Source organism: Panthera onca, chromosome X, assembly GCF_046562875.1.
Source record: "Panthera onca isolate mPanOnc1 chromosome X, mPanOnc1 haplotype 2, whole genome shotgun sequence".
In the NCBI taxonomy this organism is placed as follows: Eukaryota; Metazoa; Chordata; class Mammalia; order Carnivora; family Felidae; genus Panthera; species Panthera onca.
In genome coordinates this window covers 42,356,635-42,379,673 of record NC_138357.1, presented here as the reverse complement: position 1 = coordinate 42,379,673, position 23,039 = coordinate 42,356,635, and the positions used below count along the sequence as shown (strand labels likewise).

The window sequence follows — 23,039 nt, the reverse complement described above, 5'->3', positions numbered from 1 at the left end:
ATCAAATGTAAAAGCCAAAATTTTTAGAAGAACTTGTAAGAAATATGTGTTTGACCTTGGGATAAGGAAGGATTTCTTGGATAAGATACAGGAAATAGTATTTGTAAATGAATGATTATTAAACCTGACTACATTGAAATTAGAAACTTTTTTTCATCAAAAGACACCATGAAAAGAATGAAAAACAATCCACAGACTGGGTGAATATATTTGCAATAATATAATCAACAAAGTATTAGTATTCGATATATATGAAGAAGTCCTTCAAATAAATAAGAAAAAGACAATCCAATAGAAAAGTGGGAAAAAGACACAAACAGGTATTTCACAAAAAAGAATGCATGAATGAATGATAAGTATATGAAATGTTCAACATGATTAATGATAAGGGAAGTGCAAAATAAAACTACCACAAATTGTCATTTTGTGTCACTGGATTGACAAAAAATACATTTGACAGTAGCAAAATTTGGAGAGGATATTGATCAATGGAATTCTTACACATTGCTGGTAGAACTATAAATAGGTTAATTACTTGAAAATAGTTAGGAATTAGCCTGTAGAGTGGAACATTTTCACACTATACAATCCAGGGTTTCCCTCCTGGGTATAATACCCTAGAAGAATTTTGCCTGTGTGCACAGGGAGACATGTACAAAAAGTTCATAGTGACCCTGTTTGTAATAGCAAAAACAAGAAATAACCCAAATGTCGATCAACACAACAATGGGTAAATAAAATTGTAATATGTCAACACCTTGGAACATTATTCAGCAGTGGGAATAAGAAAATAAAAGCACTACATGCAGCTACATGGATGAATTTTAGGACCATAAAGTGTAACCTTAGAACACTGGATGTGGTATGAGTCTATCCATATAAAGTTAAGAAACAGGGATGCCTGGGTGGCTCAGTTGGTTAAGCATCTGACTTCAACCCAGGCCATGATCTCATACTCCCTGAGTTCAAGCCCTGTGTGGGGCTCTGTGCTGACAGCTCAGAGCCTGGAGCCTGCTTGGGATTCTGTGTCTCCCTCTCTTTCTGCCCCTACCCCACTTGCACTCTGTCTTTCAAAAATAAAATAAAAGCATAAAAAATGTTTAAAAACAAAGATAAACAGTATTTTGGGCAAAAAATATAAATGATAAAAAACTTTTTTTAAAAGAAAAATGATAAAATTTAAAGAATGGCTAACTTTTGGTGGAGAGATAAGTAGATATGTTAATGTAGGAGTAAGTAGAAGAAAGCTTTTGATGAAGGTTAGTGGTGGGCTCCAAAGAGTTCAATCTAATATTGTGCTGTGTGATTTGTACACCTGTGTATTTTTTATCTGTATCAAATGTCATATTAAAGTAATATATTTGTTTTTCAGAAATCTGCCTCAACCTCCGAGATCCTCCAACTAACATAATTATCATTCCAGAAAAGCAGGTGAAACCTGAATGGAGATTGCCAAAATTAAATCACCGCTTTATCACAAGGTAAAATGGCCTTGTGTAAAATACCTTAAGTATTAATTTTTAACATTAGACACTGAAACAATGTATTATTATGGCTCAAAATCTACCCCCAAATTATGTCCTATCAATTATATAGGTAAACATTTTCACAGTCATAATTTTAGAATGCTTTTTCAGTGTTTAAAGATACAGTATTTAATAATTTTCCTTTTTTTAGATCAGAATTGGATGATATGCCAGAAAATCATATCTGTGATGTTATTGGCATTTTAGTTTTTGTAGGAAGGGTCCAGAGGTCAAAAAAGAAAGGTAAGCTTTTAAAATTGAAAGTCATGAAAGTATTTCAGTGAATAGTTCTGTGTTCATACATGCATAATTGGTTACCTTCATTTATTCTAATATTCTATCCATATAGAAAGCCGTGAAGATTTTTGGTCATATCGCTGGATTCACATTGCTGACGGGACTTCAGAACAACCATTTATAGTGGAGCTGTTTTCTACTTCTCAGCCAGAAATCTTTGAAAATATTTACCCAAGTATTCAGTCCAATATTTTTATCTTTTTATTTTTGGAAGTGGGGGGCATTGACTTAAAAAAATGTTACAGTGTACTGACTTACAGAGGAGCATGATACTGAGTTAGCAAATTCAAGCAGTGTGATAGCATGTTTAAATTTTTTCTATATTATTATATTTGGTGTTACAGAAATTAACCACCTTCTGGTTTTCTATTCAGAGTTGATTTGGATTTGAAACCAGTTTTTCAGAAAACAGGTGCTTTTATCATTGCTCATTATTAGCATTTCAGGCATAAAAGCTTAACATTCAGTGAAACTAAAGCATAGGTACTCAATTCCCTTTGTATCCATTTGAAAATTGACTAAGTAGACCCCAAAAAAGACAACGAAGACTTTACTAGTATAGAATTGATTGGTAGGGGATTGACATTTTGTGTAATTAAGTAAGGACAATGTAAGTATGATTTCATTTGAGTTTTAAATTAATGTTAGATTGGTGGTATTTTAGCAGCTGGTCAGTGTTTCACTTTGGTGTTGACCTTTCCTCCTTGCATTTATTCAGATATTTAGGTATTTTTTCCACTAATTTTATTCATTTGAAAACATTTTAGGTATGCCCTACTATATATTTTATACAACAAGTTAGTTTTCTGATCTATTATGATAAGAAAAGAAGTATATTTAATACTTTTTAGCAAATTAAATGAATTTTTCCTTGTATCAACTTGTAGCATAAAGCTATTATAGATACTGCATGCTATTTTACTATTTTTCAAGTGATTATATGAATAAAATACTGATTGTGAAATGTTTGCCAACATTGGGAAATCTTCCAATCTTGACCACCTGTAATTTTTAAAATCGTCAACAAGGTAAAAATTGTAGAACATCAGGATATCTAGAGACCGTATACAGAGCTGTTGTGCTACCCCTTTAGTGGCTGTTGCAAAACAGCATTACACACCATTCAGATATTACCTTATTAGATTCTGTCATCGGCTTGTGAAATTAAAACTTTAAAATATATCTGAATAGAATTAAACTTCACCCCAACTGTTCAGAAGGCAGAAAGAGTTTTTGCTAAACCAAGGCATGAGCTTCCAAGGTGAGCTGGGCTATGATTTCTCATGTAACTTCTCTCAGGACATAAGTGATTGGTAGTGATGACTTCTGATGACAATTCTGTTACCTCGTTTTATGTAGGTTTTATGGCCAGAGCCTCTCTCTTTGTAGCCACTTCAAACAAGCTGGCATAACTTTCAGATAATTATTTTTTTCACAGAAATGTTGCCAAGTATGCATGTTCTGTTTCTTATGATAATGTGAAGTGCATCTCTCTAAGAAAGGTGACCTTGGTGAGATTTACTCTAGCACAATAGTTGACAATGATCACAATTTATTTTCATCTTTTGACCAAGATGAAAAAAAATTATTAAATGAATGATGAGTATTAAGGGGGCTTTAGGCCTATGAAGGGGAACATGACCAACTGTCTTCTGGAATAATACCAGAATCCTTTGGGAGTAGAGCATCTTTTTCACTTTTGATTAAGGAAACTGAAGAGCTAAGGGGGAACTAATATTGTTTACTATGTACCAGATGCTTGTTGATGCTATCTCATTTTGTGCTCCTAGTTACCTTTTTAAAAGTTGATGTTTTTACAAATTTACAGGTAAGGAAACAAAGGTCCAGAAGGGTTAAGTAATTTCCTGGTGTCAGACAGCTAAAAGGTGTCGGGTCGGAATGTCTGGTTTTTAACAGTCATGAAGTGAGAAGTAGATGTTTCTTTAATATTCCTATATCAACATCTTTAACCATGAATAGTGACGTATTTGTATGGTTTTTAAATAAAGGACAGTAATATAAAGTAGGAATTATTCTTAGTCATTTCAACAGATTTCCCTTATTTTTATTGCCCAAATAAAGAAGTAGGAAATGTTAGATATAGTAAATGAGTTTATAGTTATTATCATACTCTAGGGAAATATTTATTTCAAATGAGAACTTAACCGTTATTGTGAGATTATAAGTATTTACATTTATTTCCTCATTTCCTAGTTCATAAGACCATAACTGTTTGGGTACGTAATGAGTTAAAAAAATTTTAAATGTTGTTGGCTTTAAGAAACTTTACCTTAGTAACTGACAGTTAAAAACAATTCAGCAAGGTGAATAGAAGAGAATAGGTTGTATAAGCCCTGTCATGAGGCTTAAGGTCTAATTAAGATAAACACCTGCATAAACAAATTTAAGTTAATAATGCATACCCCTATCTGGTGGAAGGAGAGTAATTCAGGGATCAGTGTTAGATTGGGTTAATCAGTAAAAGCATCCTGGAGAAACTAAGCTTTTTTTTCTCTGTAGGAAATAACTATTCATACTCAGTTGTGTGCCTGATTAGAAAGACTGTTGCAGTCTTCAACTGTGCAGCAAGCAGTGACTTCAGTTAGGTGCAGCCATTGTACTTTCTAAAGGAAAAGTAAGTGTTAGATCCCATATCTAAAGGAAAAGGTTAACTGTTAGATCCTTGTTGTTCCAAGTGTGGTCACAGGACCTGCAACACTAGTATCACCTCGAGCTTATTAGAAGTAGAGAATCTCAGGCCCCACTCTGAAACTACTGATTCTTAATTTGCATTTTAACAACTGTCCCAGGTGATTCCTATGTTTATTAAGGTTTGAGAGGTACTGTGTTAGATCCTGATCTTGATATGTCCTCTTTGAAATGCAGAAGTTATGGGGCGCCTGGGTGGCGCGGTCGGTTAAGCATCCGACTTCAGCCAGGTCGCGATCTCGCGGTCTGTGAGTTCGAGCCCCGCGTCAGGCTCTGGGCTGATGGCTCGGAGCCTGGAGCCTGTTTCTGATTCTGTGTCTCCCTCTCTCTCTGCCCCTCCCCCGTTCATGCTCTGTCTCTCTCTGTCCCAAAAATAAATAAAAAACGTTGAAAAAAAATTAAAAAAAAAAAAAGAAATGCAGAAGTTATTTCCTGTTTCCATTTTCTACAGTGACATATTTCGTGTGTACTCAGTTGAAACTTGTCAGGAATGATGCTCAAGTACCTAAACTGCTTTACCTAACCACTACAAATGAGAGCCGAGTGTTTCTTACTGGTGAGCAATTTGTTTATATTTTATTGGAGATGTAATATATTTTCTACTGACTAAGTTAACGTTTACATTAAAACATTTGACCACAAGATAGCTTTATTTTAATTTCCTTAATCATTGCGAGAATGTTTTAACAAAGAATATTTAGCCCATGAAATATATTGCTTCTGAATTATTTATGACTGAAGCAATGATTTTCTGACTCACTGGAGAATTGCTTTGATGTCCTTTGGTTAACTTCTAATTCCTACCTGATGTAAGGTAGATAATCATAAATTGCTTGATAGATTGAAGATTGTTAGGCCCTATATCACAATATGGATACAATTAACTATTTTTAAATACTAACTAAAAATATGAATCAGATTTTGGTCCCTGATCTCAAATTTTACTTACATAGCAAGAAGAGTCTCACTAGTTGTCTACAAGTACATTATTTTTCTCTATTCTTTCTTATAACAGGGTCAAAACAATAAAGATAAAAGGTTCCAAATGAGTAAAGAAATAGTGTGGTGTGTTTACTAAAATACTACCATGTTAATCATTAAGAAATTTGTCAATAGAAGAATCCTAGGAAGGATGTAATACACATCTTTGTCAACACTTCCTTTTATAAATACTAACAATATCAGATATAAATGGCACTGTTAAGTATGTTTTAAGAACATGAATTTAAATGCTGATCTATATTATAGGCTATTCATTTTCAACATGATGCCATACCTTTAGGTGAATACATGATTTAAAAATCAATTTTTAAGAAGATGCCAACCATTTTGATAGTTAGAAAAATCCAGATTATTAGTTTTTTTTGTTATGACTTTTCAGTATCCTATAGATAGCTACACTTTAGTCCACTTAAACTCTAATATGTCTGATTTCCTTCTCAATTTAGGATTGGTTTAGTGTCTGATAATTTTTGTATACATATCAAGTGTAATCTGCTACACGGTGAATAAGTGAACTTGACTTCTTTTCTTGGTGACATAAGAGACTATTGTAATATTAAACTGTTTTTATACAAAAAAATCCTTTAAGTTTATTACAGCGATTTTTTTTCTCATTTTTTGGTTTTACCCTTCTTACAAAAGGTCACAGAGGCCAGCCATACACCAACGATATCAAGGTAAAAAACTTTATTCATTGGATTAAAACAAGGACTGATTCTGAGGAAGTGAGGACTACTGTTATTGGTGGATATTACCCCTATCCACCAGTGCCAGAGACATTTTCGAAGTATAGTAATTCTGTCAAAGGTACTAAGTAATTGCTAGTTATGTATATGTTTATGTGCTATGTATATGTATATCGTAACGTGTAACAACACTCACTGATAAAAATTTTGTCTTTATTAAGACCTAAAAATACGTGTGGTGACTCCTAAAGGTTAATACTTGGATTTTATTAGATTAGAATATGGGAGAACATAGATGATGACTAACTGGGCATCATATCTTGATTTAATGTTACTGAGATCAAATCTGACTTTAATAGATCCCAATTCCTATGACATTACCTAGAGAGACTAAAGATATCAAAGGAGACACTGGATAATTTGATATCAAGATATTGACACTGTATTATGTTACTCTTGTGGAATGATACATATTGGATATTACACAATTGAGCACTATCTTTAAAAATGACACCAAAATAAATTAGATGCAGAACAAGTACTGATAAAAAGCCTAACATTAATTTATTTTAGAAGAATTAGATATGATGGTTGAAAAGTTTAAAATAAATGCATTCTTTTTATTTAAGCTGTGGGATAATTGCATGGTTCGGGGGAAAAAAAGAGAAACTTTAAAATACTAATCTATCATCTTCTAAATACTGGCATCGTCTTGTACTTCATTATGCCAGCAATACATAATATATGGTTGTGTATATTAAAATGTGTGTTTCTGTGCACTTTATAGTTTGAAATATGTAAATTACAATTGACCCTTGAACAACACAGGTTTGAACTATACAGATCCACTTCTATGCAACTTTTTCAGTAAATATACATACAGTACTGTAAATGTTTTTTCTTACGATTTTTTAAATAACATTTTCTTTTCTCTAAGTTACTTTATTGTATGTGCTTATCAGCTGTATGTTGTCACTAAGGCTTGTGGTCAATGGTAGTCTATTAGTAAAGTTTTGGGGGAGTCAAAAGTTATACATGGATTTTGGTCTTCATGGGATTTGGTTCCCTTAACTCCCATGTTGTTCAAGGGTCAGCTGTCCATTCAGTATGTAAAATTTGTTTAAAATCAAGACTCCAGGCTAGAAAACTGTATCACAGTTTAACTGATAAGTATATTTTGCCTATTTTATAAAAATTACATAAGGGATGATGCCAAGTATAAAAAGAAATCTCACAAATTTAACTTATATAGCAAGTTTATGATTCCATACTGTAAAATGACATTGCAAATCTAATTCTTATTTTTATCATTTCAGTTCTTTAAAACTTACAGTTTCTTTGGAATTATTCTTTTTCAGTTGAGTCGCTCTTGACAGCTATAAGTGAAGTGAGGAAGGAGATTGAAGACTTGCAGTATAGGGAACAAAAGCGCATTGCAATTCAGGGGATAATTACCGTTATAAAGTATATCCCCCATGCCACTGCAACTGAAAATGCCTCAGCATCAGAAACACTTCGGGTATGGTGCCAGAGAATTAATAGCATATCTTTGAAAGCACTGTGATCAAAATTACAATCGGTACCTTGTACGTTTTATTCTGAACTCACATGTATTGACTCTTGATGATAGTAAACCTCAGAAAAAAAAATCATTTATGTTTTTTTGTTTATTTCCTTTTTCTATCATTTATTTTGGAGCAGGCTGGGCTAAAGGTCACAGCCTCTGATATTTCCCAAGGCCCTCAAAACTTGGTGTTTTGTTTTTGCTTTGTGCATAATTGAATCCCATTGTGATTCTCTTTATTTAAATTCCCAGGTGGTATATATGATTATTCCATTCCTTTTGTCCAGGCCAGAGAAGTATAGGAACACTTTCACAGGAAGTTTTTACCTTTATATTTGGCATGGCAGTCTCACCCAGATTTTGTAAGAGGTAGCAATGACTTTGGTATGATAAAGGTTCTAGTAGAAAAGGCCACTACTGGAATCTAGGCACAATCAAGACAAATAAGTTAATTTTTTCCCTGAATTTATATTTGTAAAAATTATTTCTGAGGTTTATATTCATGGAAATAAGTATCTAATTCAATTTTTCAGTTATACAAGCATAAGAAAAACTTTTGTTTATCTTCCTTTAAAAAAATGTTTAATACCAGTTGCATTAATTAGGATAAATATAATCCTATCTATAAATTAGCTTTATAAAAAGCACTTTTATGTTGTAAAATGTTGTCATAAATCTTAAGATTATAAAAAATGGGTAAACTAAAATTATACAGTCTTTTAAGAAAAATATTTTTTTTAATTAGTTTAAAATGTTTTCTCTGAATTTTTGGTTTTAGAATGCTAACCGACCCTCAACATCCCAAGCAACTAGAAAAGAAAATCAAAGTCAGGAAAGAGATAATAATAAACAATATCAAGATGATGATCCTATGGGCTCTCAGTATTTTCCAGCTACACATGAAAGTTTGAGCCCTACCAAGAAAAAAAGAATTCTGCAAGGGCCATGTGCCAAATTGTAAGTCATTTGTATTAAGTATACACATAGCATATTAATTGTTTTGGCTTATTTCTACCCTGTAAAATGACCAATTATACTAGAAGTGGTATTAGTTTTCTAGGGCTGCTGAATTCCAAGATCAAGATACTGGCAGAGTGACTTCCTTCTGAGGGCTGTGAGGAAGAATCTGTTCCATGCCTCCCCCCTAGCTTCTGGTGGTTACTGGAAATCTTTGGCATTCCTTGGCTTCTAGAAGCATCACTCCAATCTCTGTCTTCACCTTCACATGGAATTTTCCCCTGTGTGTGTATCTGTGTTCAAATTTTCTCTTCTTGTAAGGACACCAGCCATATTAGATTAGGGACGTGCTCTGGAGTACTGATCTACTCCAGTAAGATTTCATCTTAAGCAATTATATCTTCATTGATCCTGTTTCCAAATAAGGTCACATTCTGAGGGTTGTTGAAAATGTAATTGGTTATATATTAGTCCTACTGGTATTTAGTAGGGACATAATTCAGCCCATAATAGTCTGCCATCTGGTCCCTAAAAATTCATATCCTTTTCACATGTAAAATACATTCAACCCATAATAACATCCCAGAAAGTCTTAAACCATACCACCATCAACTCTGAGTCTAAACTCTCATCTAAGCATCATCTAAATCATATGCGGATGAAGTGCAGAGTGATTCATCCTGGGGCAAAATTCTTTACATCTGTGAGCCTGTGAAACTAGACCTGTTTATCTGTCCAAAACACAACAATGGGACAAACATAGGATAAGCATCCCCATTTCAAAAGGGAGAAATTGGAAGGGAAGGGGGTCATGAGTCACAAGCAAATTGAAAGCCTAGTAGTATCAGGACTTTACCCTCAGGATCATTGTCCCATTTCTTGAAGGATAACACATGATCACAGCTGAATATCTCTTATCAACTCATTTCCTGAATAGAATCCTAGACAGCCCTTTCTTCATTTCATCCTACCTATGTCCCTTTCAGTCCAAGCTAGTAGCATGCCTACTGAGATGATTGATTGGATCCACAAATCACAAACCTAATCTCTTGGGCAAAGAACTGTCCAACAACACCCTTGGTGTTCCCTCCAGAGGAAGCTTTCTAATTTTTTGCAGTATAGATAAGCTGAGAATTTTCCAAATATCAAAGCTCTGGTTCCTTTTTTGTTAATAATTTTATTTTCAATTTCTCTCTCCCTTCTTGTATTGTACTGTAAGCAATAAGGAGAAACCAGGCTGCCCCTTCACCACTTTGCTTAGAAATCTCTTCACCTAAATATGCAAGTTGATTGCATACAAGTTTCACCTGCCATTCAGCACAATTCAGCCAAGATTTCTGCCACTTCATAACAAGGATCACCCTTCATCCAGTTTCCAATAACCCATTCCTCATTTCTGTCTGAAACCTAACCAGAAGTACTTCTTACATTCATATTTCTAGCAACATTCTGTTCATAATGATATATATATTCTCCAAGACAACAAGTTTTCTCTACAGCTCTCTTCTTTCTGAGCCCTCAACAAAGTCTCCTTCAAAATCCATATTTCTACAGACATTGTCTTCAAGAAAATCTAGAGTTTTTCTAATATTCACCTCAAAACTCTTTCAGCCTCCATGTAATACTCAATCCCAAAGCCACTTCCCCATTTTAAATTATTTGTTACAGTAGCACTCCACTGTACTGGTGGTAGTGCTGGTAACCAAAATCTGCATTAATTTTCTAGGGCTGCTATAATGAAGTACTACAAACTGTATGGCTTAAACAATGGAAAAGTACTGTCTCACAGTTCTGTAAGCTAGAAGACCAAGATCAAAGTGTCCACAGGGTCAGTTTGTTTTAAGGACTTTGAGAAGGAATCTACCCCTTGCTTTTCCCCTAGCATCTGTTGGTTTGCTGGCAATCTTTGTCATTCTGTGGCTTGTAGAAATATCACCCCCACTCTGTGTCTATGTCTAAATTCTCCCTTTTCAAAAGGACATCAGATACGTTTGATGAGGGGTCTACCCTACCCCAGTATGACTTTAACTTAACTAATTTATATCTTCAGTGAAATTATATCCAAATAAGATTACATTCTGAGGTACTGGCGGTTAGGACTTCAACAGGAAATTTGGAGGAGATACAATTCAACCCATAACAGAAGCCCTCTTACCTGCTACACTCGGCATGGACTAAGTGACAATGAGTTTAAAAAGGAGGAATTACAAACAATACATTTTATTTAAGTATTTTACTTGAATTTAAAATATTATAGCTTACATTTGTTCACCAGTTATCTAAGCATGAATCTTTCCTATATAAAATTCATCCACTATGAATCATAAATGATTAACAGATTTGATTTTTCTAAAGTAGAAGGATAACCAAGACAAAGATTAAGGAAGTTTCCTTCTAATCCTAGCTTTCTAAATTTTTCTCATGAATGTGAGTTGAATTTTGTCAAATGTTTATACTGAATCTGTTGATCTGTTGAGTTTTATTTTCTTTTCATGTAGTTAATTAAATTAATTTTTTGAGTATTGGATCATCCATGCATTCCTAGAATGAGTGTTACTACTTTTTTAAATGTTTAGAATTAATGTTCAATGAAACTATCTGGATCAGAGGCTTTTTTGGGAAGATTGTGATTTAATTTTTCTAATAGATTTTAGAATATTAATATTTTCTATTCCTTTGTCAGTTTTATTTTTCAAAGAATTTGATATTTACCTCTAGATTGTAATATTTTTGGTATAAAATTATTCATAAGATCTTATTGTCTTATATTTCTGTACAATCTATATTAATGTCCCCTTTTAACTCCTGATACTTGTAATTTGTGTTTTCTTTTTTTCTGAATCAGTGTTGCTATTCTTTTTCTAGCTACTTGAGCTAGATACTTAAGTCTTTGAATTTTGGCTCTTCTTTTCTAATATATGCATCTAATGCTGTATATTTCTAGGCACTGCTTTAGCTACCTACTACTTCAATTTTCAGGTAATTAAAAACAATTTTTAGTTTTCCGTGTGATTCTTCTTTGACTCATGGGGAAGTGTATAGTTTAATTTCTAGTCACTTAAGGATTTCTAGTTAACTTTTTTGTTATTTACCTCAGCTTATCCACTCTGGAAAGAGAAAATATTGTGGATTATTTTCATCCCTTGAAATGCGTTGACTTTCCTTAAGTTGATCATATGGTCAGTTTTGGTAAATGCTTCATATGTACCCAAAAATAATGTGAATTCTTTCAATGTTGGATACAGTGTTCTATTATGTAAATTAGGTCCAAGGATATTGATTGTGTTGATTATATCTTTTGTATCCTTACTTATTTTCTGTCTGCTTTTTCCATCAACTAATGAGACAGGTGTGTTAACATCCACTATGATTAAAGATATATTTCTCCTGTTCTGTTTTTGTTTAATATATATTGGAAATATGTTACTGGATACATATTTAGAATTGTGGTATCTTCCTGATAGATTGCTCTCTTTGTTACTATGAAATTTCCTTTATCTGTCACAGTGTTTTCTGCCTCAAAGTCTGCTTTGTCTAATGCTAATATACCTGTAGCAATTGCCTTTTGATTAGGCCTTTAACAGTATATTCCATCCATCTTACTTTGAACCTGTGTCTTCGCATTTAAGGTTGTCACTTTTAAGTAGCACGTAATTGGTTTTTTAATCTTATATAGCAATCTTTGTCTTTTACTTAAACTATTTGTTCCCTGTATTAGTGAAGTTAGTGATATATTTGGGTTTATATCAATTTTTGTACTGCTTAATCAAAGAGTTTTAATTATTCAGTTTCCCCTCTTTTGGTTACATGTTGTTGAGTGGTTACTCTATAAATTACAGTCTGAACACTTAATTTATTGTAGTTAAATGCAAATTATTGTCCTATATTCCTGATAATGCTAGAACCTTAGAACACTTTAACTCCATTTATAACCATTTTAATTATTTTTGACTTGGAGGAATCTAAGATGCAGAAAAGATAAAATATAGCATTTATACATGTGTGTATATATATTAAGTACTTTTAATTTCTTTGCGTGAGACACTTTCTAAGACTTCAATAATATTAATTATAATCCTGTTACGCAGATGAGGGAATGGCATTTTTTAGCATCTGCATGACTTTTATCTAAGGTTGATAAGTTCATGAAAAGGACAAGGTTAGAGTATAACTTCCAGCCTGTGACATAATTCTATACTATTCTGCCCCTACCCAGCATATGCAGTGTTCTCTTCTTTTAGCTCTTTTCCCTTTCTTCCTCTGTTATTTTTCTATACTTTTTATCTTTTCACTTTTAATTTTTTTTTTGTTTCCTCAGTTGATACCTATTGACATTGTATACCTCCACTTCTGTCATTTAGCCCCTTACCTTTAAGACATTTATGTCATACAAATTACATATTCCAGTAAAAATCTCCTAAGCCACTTTTTTAAAACTTCTGTACAATGTAATAATGCTATTAGGGTTTGGGAAACTATTTCGTCTAATTTGTTTCAGATGGAAAAAGTCACTTCCTAATCACATGTATTAAAAAGTAGATACATGCTGTTAAAGGATCTCAAGATACATGTAATTTAACTATTTTTTTAGTTAGATTACTTTCACAGTTGATGTTTTCAGCTTTCTAATTTCTGGAGATACCAAATTTTTGGTGATTAAAAAAAGGTAAAATTACAACTATAATTATGCCTTTATTTGCAGGGGTTTAAAGGTAAAGAAATGGATGCATTCTTCCTTCATGAAAGCTGCTTCTTTTTAGTTCATTAATATATCTCACTAGCAAAGTAACAAATACTACCATTGTAAGAAAAAAAATCCATTGATAAAATAAGTTGAGCAATATTATGGTGGCATTCAACAATATGACATTTCTGTTTTACTGTATGCTTTTAGTTGTGGAAATAAAACAATAGAAAAATCTCATCACAGGAATATGCTGATAGCCCACAAGATGGAAATCTTTCCTTATAAAAGTAGGCTTCTCCTCAGTTTCAAAATAAGATACTTCCCTTTTCCTCCATTTATTTCAGTTCAGTAAAATGTTATTGAGTAGATATTCTATAGAGATACAAAAATAAATAAAGTCTATACTTTTGTAGACCTTATAGCAGAGCTTATAGCAGAATCTGGTGGGAAAGACAGACTCATAAGCCTGTAATTTCAATACAGAGTGATGAATGCTATGATAGACATTTATTTCTGGTGCTATGACAGCATGTACAAGGAGCAGTGAGCCTTGACTAGAGATCAAGGATGGCTTCTTTTAGGAAATAATGCTGGAGTTAAATTTCAAAAGAGGAATACGAACTGGAAGGAGCATAAGGCTTGTAGAAAACTTTGAATTGAAGCTAGAGAATTAGGCCAGATGGTTTCCCAGAATATTTGAACAAAGCAACGATGAAAATAGGCCATTGAACTAATTTTTAAATTTCTGTCCAAAAGAATGAAATATATACACACATATATTATATATATATATATATATCCATATTTCATTAAAATTTAACAAAGATAAATACTTCCTTTTGTGGGATTCTCCTTATTAAAAGAATATTTAAATCTACTGAAGTATTTGAATTATGTTATATATGCATGTTTATTCATAATATGAATATATGCTCCTTAATTTTTTAATGCAGTGCTTTAAGAAACTAAACCAATACAATTTCTAAATCTATTGAGTTAGAATAAATTCTGAATGGACCAATTAGTTTTTTTTTCATTGAAGTCTCTTTTTGTAACTATTGGTTATCCTTTTTTTATCTTTTGTAGAATTCCTGTACCTCAGCCAGAAACTTCTGCACAAAGAGGAAATAGACCTGACACACCAAACATTTTCCAATGTATGTTGCTTTGATGATGTTGATTATTATTTTTGAAATCTTTATGGAACATTATTATATACAGATTACTGTTTGCTTTGATTCTGCATTCTTTGTGTCATGCCTATGTTTAGCACGATAGAAGTACTTTAAATAAAAAAGAGGTTAGAGTGGAAGAGAGCCAAAGCATAAGAGACTCTTAAAAACTGAGAACAAACTGAGGGTTGATGGGGCGTGGGAGGGAGGGAAAGGTGGGTGATGGGTATTGAGGAGGGCACCTTTTGGGATGAGCACTGGGTGTTGTATGGAAACCAGTTCGACAATAAACTTCATATATTGGGAAAAAAAAAGAAAGTGAATATAGCTGAAGATGAGCAAGGCTGGTGTTAGTGACAAATACTGAAGATTAGCCTTCTTATTGGGGTAGAAAAAAAGATATGTAGATGGCTAATTTGTAATGAAAATTAAAATAAAACCTACAGTTGCTAAATAAAAAACAAGCAAAAAAAAGAAAATAACATATTTTGTTTTGGATTGAAAGAAAAAAAACCCAACTTGTCAAGCCACATTACACCAAAAATGATATCATCTCTGGAATTGAAATAAAAATATTTCATTTAAAAAAAAAAAAGAAGTACTTTAAATAGATTTATAGATAGTTGTTTTTCTTTTGTTTTTTATTTATATTAGTTTAGGTCCTTGTCAAAATCCTGGTCCCAACTTTAAAATAATTTGGTATCATCACCAAAGTGGAAGTAAATGTAAACAAATTTATACTTAGCAATTTGTTTATTTGACAGTATGTCCGGTCAGATATACTGTTTTTAATTGCCAGAAGAATAAAGTAGGAAGTTTAAATTTTATTTGAAAATAAATATAGGTAAAGCTTAAATAAATATAGGTAAAGCTTTCTTTGCTATTGGGTTGACTGGTTTGAATATTTGGCTCATTTCTGAAGTAATTTTGTAGGACAATTTAGTGCCTCAGAGTGATTGGTTTAAATCTGGTCTTATAAGGGGTCATCTCGCTGGACTAGACTTTTTAACACTTTATGTCTTTTGTGCTCTTTGAGTTATTCTTTATTTTATTTTTTTAATGTTTGTTTATTTTTGAGAGAGAGAGAGAGAAAGAGTGAGAGTGGGGGAAGAGTGGAGACAGAGACACAGAATCTAAAGCAGGCTCCAGGCTCTGAGCTATCATCACAGAGCCTGATGCGGGGCTCAAACTCACAAGCAATGAGATCATGACCTGAGCTGAAATCGAACGCTCAACTGACTGAGCTACCCACGAGCCCCTTGAGTTGTTCTTATTTTGCAGTTGATTTCTTGTCAGTCTGGCAGATTAAAAGCCCATGAAAGGATCTGAAGTCTGCATCCCCCCCACCAAAATTAAAGCATAGAGAATAAGGGAAAAATCATTATACTATAAATATATGACAAAGCTCAGAGCAAGAATGAAAAATCCTTGGGTGCTAGAAATAAAACATCTTAAATTTAGTAGTGAGTAGGAACTAAAATTAAAACTGCTCTTGGGCATTTCAGAACTGGATAGAGACCTGAATGATTATAGGCTGAGGTATAATAATTATATGGCAAGGAGAGTCCAGACCACAGGCCTCCTGCATGTGAAGTAGAACTAAAATAATGTTGGAAGTTTATGAAGGACCAGAGAAAGTATGTCCATTGGTGTGGGGAAGTATCAAGGAGCTTTCTTTATCCTCTGGACAATAGTTAGGAAAAAGTCACCTGAGAGAAATTGGAATCTTAGACATGTGCAACGTGGAGGTGTGGTCACAGTTCAGTGGACTATAATGGTGAGGACACTGAGCTAAGGAGTAAACAGTAATATCTGATCTCAAATCAGTGAAACCCTTAAGGTCTTGACAAGGGTAGGTGTGAAACTGCCTCAAAGAGGCATCTTATAACCTAGGGTATTTGGGACTCCCATAGAAAATGTAGAAAATTCATGATTAAAAAAATTACAGATTTGCCAAGAAAATGAACCACTTTGAGGCAATGTGATCAGATGTAATATGTAGGGAAAATTTATAGCCTAGGAACTAGAAATATGAAACCAATCAGAAAGAGGCTTTCAAGTAAATACATGTTTAAAAGGTTAAAGGAGTGAATAGAAACCATAAGGCATATATTTACAATGGGTTGAAGAGGAAGCAAATGTAGATGAAGAGAGAATTAGAACATTTGGAAGATAGGTACAGAGGAAATCACACCAGAGATAGGTAAAGAGTTTGGCAAGGTAAAAGAAAAGAATAATGTATGTAACCAAACAAAGATCACACTCCCAATATTATGGAAATGTGTGTAATTAATTAGTAAACATCTGGGAAACTGGCATGGTGGATAGGGTGAGAAGGTTCAATTTATATCTAATAAAAGTTCCAAGAAGACAGAATAATCAAGAAGAATCAATATTTGAAGGATACATTTTCAAAATTAAGGATTATATGTTAATCATTAGGTTGAAGGATCACAATGAATCCTGAGCAGAAGAATTAAATTCATATGCAGATGCATCGTAGTGAACCTCCACTGCATCACAGATAGTAAATATCTTAAAAACTGCCAGAAAGAGGGGCGCCTGGGTGGCTCAGTCAGTTAAGTGGTTAAGCGTCTGACTTCAGCTCAGGTCATGATCTCATGACTTGTGAGTTTGAGCCCCATGTCGGGCCCTATGCTGACAGTTCAGAACCTGGAGCCTACTTTACTGTCTCTGTCTCTGTCAGAGACAGTCTCTGTCTCTGTCTCTCTCTGCCTGTCCCCTGCTCGCTCACTCTCTCAGATATAAAAATTAAAAAAATTTAAATCTTAAATTGCCAGACAGAAAACACATTTTCATCTACAAAAGAAATATAATTAGACTGGAAGATTTCTTACCAGCAACAATAGATGCCTTAGATAATGGAAAATGTCTTCAAAATCTTGAAAGAAAATGTTTTCCAACCTAGAATTCTATGTCTATCTAAACAAACTTTGAGGGTGAAATATATATATATTTTTAGATATTCAGAGACTGTGAGAGTTATTACTCATATTGTCTCAATGAGAGTTACTAAAGAATGAAAATAAACCAAATAAGTATCAAAATGCTAGAAGAAATTATGAGGAAAGAAGTTGGTGAAATATTGGTAAATATAACTAAAAATAGGCAGTAAAAATTAATAACTATGGTAAATAATTTCATGTGATTTGAAACAAAGTAAAACTAAAATACTATTTAAAATAAGATAGGTGGGAAGATGAGAAAGCATTGTTAGGTCATTTTATCTTTATTGAGAAAGGAAGTGATTGATGAACTGTAGGCTTTGTAATTTCAAACATGAAAGTTAAATTTTTAAGGGCATGCTGAAAGAATAGGTATAGGGGGTATAACTTTCAAAGCAGCACAGAAAAAAAGGGGAATTGTGAAAATTTGATCAGGACAATGGAAGGTAGAAAAGAAAATGCATGATTAAGAAAAACCACAAAATTATATAGCACAAATAATTCCAAATACATCAACAATTTCAACAAATGAAAACATGTTAAGCTTTCATGCATCAGTTTTAAAAATTAATCTAGTTATATGCTGCATATAAGAGACACACTTGGGGCACCTGGGTGACTCAGTCGGTTAAGAATATTATACTGTTTACAACTGTCGAGGAAAACATGCTAATCCTAAATGTGTAGGTACCTTACAATAAAGCTTCTAGGTAAATGGCAACTGACAAATTGAGTGGAGAAACAGACAAATCCACAATTATGTTTAAGGACTTTAACATCCCTTTCCCAAGAATTGATAGGAAAAACTAGACAGTAAATCAGTAAGAATATATAACATTATCAACCAACTTGACATAATATTTATAAAACACTCTACCTAATAATGGCAGAATACATATTCTTTTCAAGTACACATGGAACATTTACCAAGATTAACCATAATGTGGCCATAAAAAAAGTTTCAATATGTTTAAAGGAATCTAATGGTATGTTAACTAACTTATATTTAAATAAAATTTAAAAAAAAAATCTAATGGAGAAAATCAAACCCAAATTAAACAGACAGAAATTCTATATGTCATCAATTCCAAGATATCCATTTTTGCATATTTTAACATCTCTGATACTGGGATGCACATTCCAAAATGAATTATACATCATTATTTAATTGGCAATCTATTTTTTTAGTGGCACATGAAATAATGACGTGTTTTAAAATTTGCAGCATTTTATTGTATTTTTAAATATTTTATTTTTAAGTAATTCAAATCCCAATATCAAGAGTCACATGTTCTACTGACTGAGCCAGCCAGGCACCCCTATACCATTTCAGAGTCAGTAAAATACGAGAATAAAATTACAAACAAATTAGTGAAATATAAAACAAAAAAGAGAATAGTGGAACGTAAAGCTGGTTCTCTTAAGAGATTTACACAGTAGAGAAATCTCTAGCAATACTGACCAAGAATAAAAAAGAAAACTACAAATGAACAGTTGTAGTAATGAAAGAGTATAAAACTTATAACTGTTTTTAAAACTACAAGAGGGTATTATAATTTAATTTGTACACATTTCTAAGAACGTCCAAAGCCAAACTATTTATTTTTCATAGATACATATATAGGAATCTATTCTGGAATGGAAAGATATATAGCTAATTAATGATATAAGTTGTCTCTAGGGGAGGAAAGAAGAGAATGTGGCCAGGAAGGGTAAAGAAAGGTGATTTAAAACTCATCTTAAGTGTTCTGTTTATTTTATTATTTTATTCATATTTTATCTGAAGCATCCTGATGTGAGCAAACCAAATTCAAATAATTTATGAGACCATGGAAAAATTTGACCACAATATTTGATAATACATTACAATTATTATTATTAACAGTGTTATGATATCATGTTTTTTGTTTTAAGAAGTCCTTTAAAGATACACGTTGAATTATTTATGGGTAAAATGATATCTCAAAGATTTGCTTTAAAAAGAACAGTAGGTTTGGGAGTACATAGAATATACATGAAAGAAGGGTGGCCATGTGGTGATAAATGTTAAAACTGGATGGTAGAATCATGGGGATTCGTTGTACTCTCCTACCTACTGTTGATGTTTTAAAACTTATATAGTAAAATATGTGACAGTATTTGAAGCAAAGATGGCAAAATATAAGTCTGAAAATGTGAATTCTGGGTGTTGGATATACTGGTATTTACTATGGTATTCTATGTATTTTTCCAATGTTTCTGTCTAAAAAAATAAAAGATAAGTTTAAAACACTAGAGTATACAGGTGATACTTGAACTAATTCTTAAAAGATGAATAGACGTTTGTCAAATTAGCCAAGTGTATATAAGCCTACAAGAGTTTTAGCATAGGTACAAAGATAAGACATTTCATGGAAATCTCATGGAACCACCAACTGTTGTGGTGTTGCTAGAGTATAAAGTGTAAGGCAGGGAGTAGTCAAATGGCTGAAGAAATATTAAAGATCGACATTAACGGAGGACCTAGTATGCCATATGAAGAAACTTGGACTTTATTCTCTAGTCACTAAGGGAGAGATTTTGGAAAACATTAAGAGGCATAATTTGATTTGCATTTTATTTTATTTAAAATAAGTAAATGGTTTTATTTTTTCATTTTTTTAATATGAAATTTATTTTCAAATTGGTTTCCATACAACACCCAGTGCTTACCCCAAAAGGTGCCCTCCTCAATACCCATCACCCACCCTCCCCTCCCTCCCACGCACCATCAACCCTCAGTTTGTTCTCCGTTTTTAAGAATCTCTTATGCTTTGGCTCTCTCCCTCTCTAGCCTCTTTTTTTTTTTCTTCCCCTCCCCCATAGATATCTGTTAAGTTTCTCAGGATCGACATAAGAGTGAAAACATGGTATCTGTCTTTCTCTCTATGACTTATTTCACTTAATACTCTCCAGTTCCATCCACGTGGCTACAAAGGGACATATTTCATTCTTTCTCATTGCCACATAGTATTCCATTGTGTATATAAACCACAATTTCTTTATCCATTCATCAGTTGATGGACATTTAGGCTCTTTCCATAATTTGGCTATTGTTGAGAGTGCTGCTATAAACATTGGGGTACAAGTGCCCCTATGCATCAGCACTCCTGTATCCCTTGGGTAAATTCCTAGCAGTGCTATTGCTGGGTCATAGAGTAGGTCTATTTTTAATTTTCTGAGGAACCTCCACACTGCTTTCCAGAGCGGCTGCACCAGTTTGCATTCCCACCAACAGTGCAAGAAGGTTCCCGTTTCTCCACATCCTCTCCAGCATCTATAGTCTCCTGGTTTGTTCATTTTAGCCACTCTGACTGGCGTGAGGTGATATCTGAGTGTGGTTTTGATTTCTATTTCCCTGATGAAGAGCGACGTTGAGCATCTTTTCATGTGTCTGTTGGCCATCTGGATGTCTTCTTTAGAGAAGTGTCTATCATGTTTTCTGGCCATTTCTTCACTGGATTATTTGTTTTTCGGGTGTGGAGTTTGGTGAGCTCTTTATAGATTTTGGATACGAGCCCTTTGTCCGATATGTCATTTGCAAATATCTTTTCCCATTCCGTTGGTTGCCTTTTAGTTTTGTTGATTCTTTCCTTTGCTGTGCAGAAGCTTTTTATCTTCATGAGGTCCCAATAGTTCATTTTTGCTTTTAATTCCCTTGCCTTTGGGGATGTGTCAAGTAAGAAATTGCTGCGACTGAGGTCAGAGGTCTTTTCCTGCTTTCTCCTCTAGGGTTTTGATGGTTTCCTGTCTCACATTCACGTCCTTTAACCATTTTGAGCTAATTTTTGTGAATGGTGTAAGAAAGTGGTCTAGTCTCATCCTTCTGCATGTTGCTGACCAGTTCTCCCAGCACCATTTGTTAAAGAGACTGTCTTTTTTCCATTGGATACTCTTTCCTGCTTTGTCAAACATTAGTTGGCCATACTCTTGTGGGTCTAGTTCTGGGGTTTCTATTCTATTCCATTGGTCTCTGTGTCTGTTTTTGTGCCAATACCATGCTGTCTTGATGATTACAGCTTTGTAGTAGAGGCTAAAGTCTGGGATTGTGATGCCTCCTGCTTTGGTCTTCTTCTTCAAAATGACTTTGGCTGTTCGGGGCCTTTTATGGTTCCATATGAATTTTAGGATTGCTTGTTCTAGCTTCGAGAACAATGCTGGTGCAATTTTGATTGAGATTGCATTGAATGTTTAGATAGATTTGGGTGGTATTGACATTTTAACAATATTTATTCTTCCAACCCATGAGCACGGAATGTTTTTCCATTTCTTTATATCTCTCTCTATAGTTTTCAGCATACAGATCTTTTACATCTTTGGTTACGTTTATTCCTAGGTATTTTATGCTTCTTTTTTTTTTCAATATATGAAATTTATTGTCAAATTGGTTTCCATACAACACCCTGTGCTTATTGAGGGCCCTCAATACCCATCACCCACCCTCCCCTCCCTCCCACCCCCCATCAACCCTCAGTTTGTTCTCAGTTTTTAACAGTCTCTTATGCTTTGGCTCTCTCCCACTGTAACCTCTTTTTTTTTTCCTTCCCCTCCCCCATGGGTTTCTGTTAAGTTTCTCAGGAGCCACATAAGAGTTAAACCATATGGTATCTGTCTTTCTCTGTATGGCTTATTTCACTTAGCATCACACTCTCCAGTTCCATCCACGTTGCTACAAAAGGCCATATTTCATTCTTTCTCATTGCCACGTAGTATTCCATTGTGTATATAAACCACAATTTCTTTATCCATTCATCAGTTGATGAACATTTAGGCTCTTTCCATAATTTGGCTTTTGTTGAGAGTGCTGCTATAAACATTGGGGTACAAGTGCCCCTATGCATCAGCACTCCTGTATCCCTTGGGTAAATTCCTAGCAGTGCTATTGCTGGGTCATAGAGTAGGTCTATTTTTAATTTTCTGAGGAACCTCCACACTGCTTTCCAGAGTGGCTGCACCAGTTTGCATTCCCACCAGCAGTGCAAGAGGGTTCCCGTTTCTCCACATCCTCTCCAGCATCTATAGTCTCCTGATTTGTTCACTTTGGCCACTCTGACTGGCGTGAGGTGATATCTGAGTGTGGTTTTGATTTGTATTTCCCTGATGAGGAGCGACGTTGAGCATCTTTTCATGTGCCTGCTGGCCATCCGGATGTCTTCTTTAGAGAAGTGTCTATTCATGTTTTCTGCCCATTTCTTCACTGGGTTATTTGTTTTTCGGGTGTGGAGTTTGGTGAGCTCTTTATAGATTTTGGATACGAGCCCTTTGTCCGATATGTCATTTGCAAATATCTTTTCCCATTCCGTTGGTTGCCTTTTAGTTTTGTTGGTTGTTTCCTTTGCTGTGCAGAAGCTTTTTATCTTCATAAGGTCCCAATAGTTCATTTTTGCTTTTAATTCCCTTGCCTTTGGGGATGTGTCGAGTAAGAGATTGCTACGGCTGAGGTCAGAGAGGTCTT

The 23,039-nt window shown here is 33.8% G+C and overlaps 1 protein-coding gene across 1 annotated transcript in view; it reads left to right on the top strand.

The window, feature by feature from the left end:
* The window catches only part of RADX (RPA1 related single stranded DNA binding protein, X-linked), a 71,239-nt gene that overhangs the window by 24,365 nt on the left and 23,835 nt on the right, over nt 1-23,039 (top strand). The window contains exons 4-11 of the mRNA XM_081794370.1: nt 1,373-1,481; nt 1,678-1,769; nt 1,876-1,998; nt 4,984-5,088; nt 6,177-6,341; nt 7,579-7,739; nt 8,563-8,741; nt 14,515-14,585. Coding sequence (XP_081650496.1) covers nt 1,373-1,481; nt 1,678-1,769; nt 1,876-1,998; nt 4,984-5,088; nt 6,177-6,341; nt 7,579-7,739; nt 8,563-8,741; nt 14,515-14,585 — 1,005 coding nt within the window. The remainder of the gene's footprint in view (nt 1-1,372; nt 1,482-1,677; nt 1,770-1,875; nt 1,999-4,983; nt 5,089-6,176; nt 6,342-7,578; nt 7,740-8,562; nt 8,742-14,514; nt 14,586-23,039) is intronic.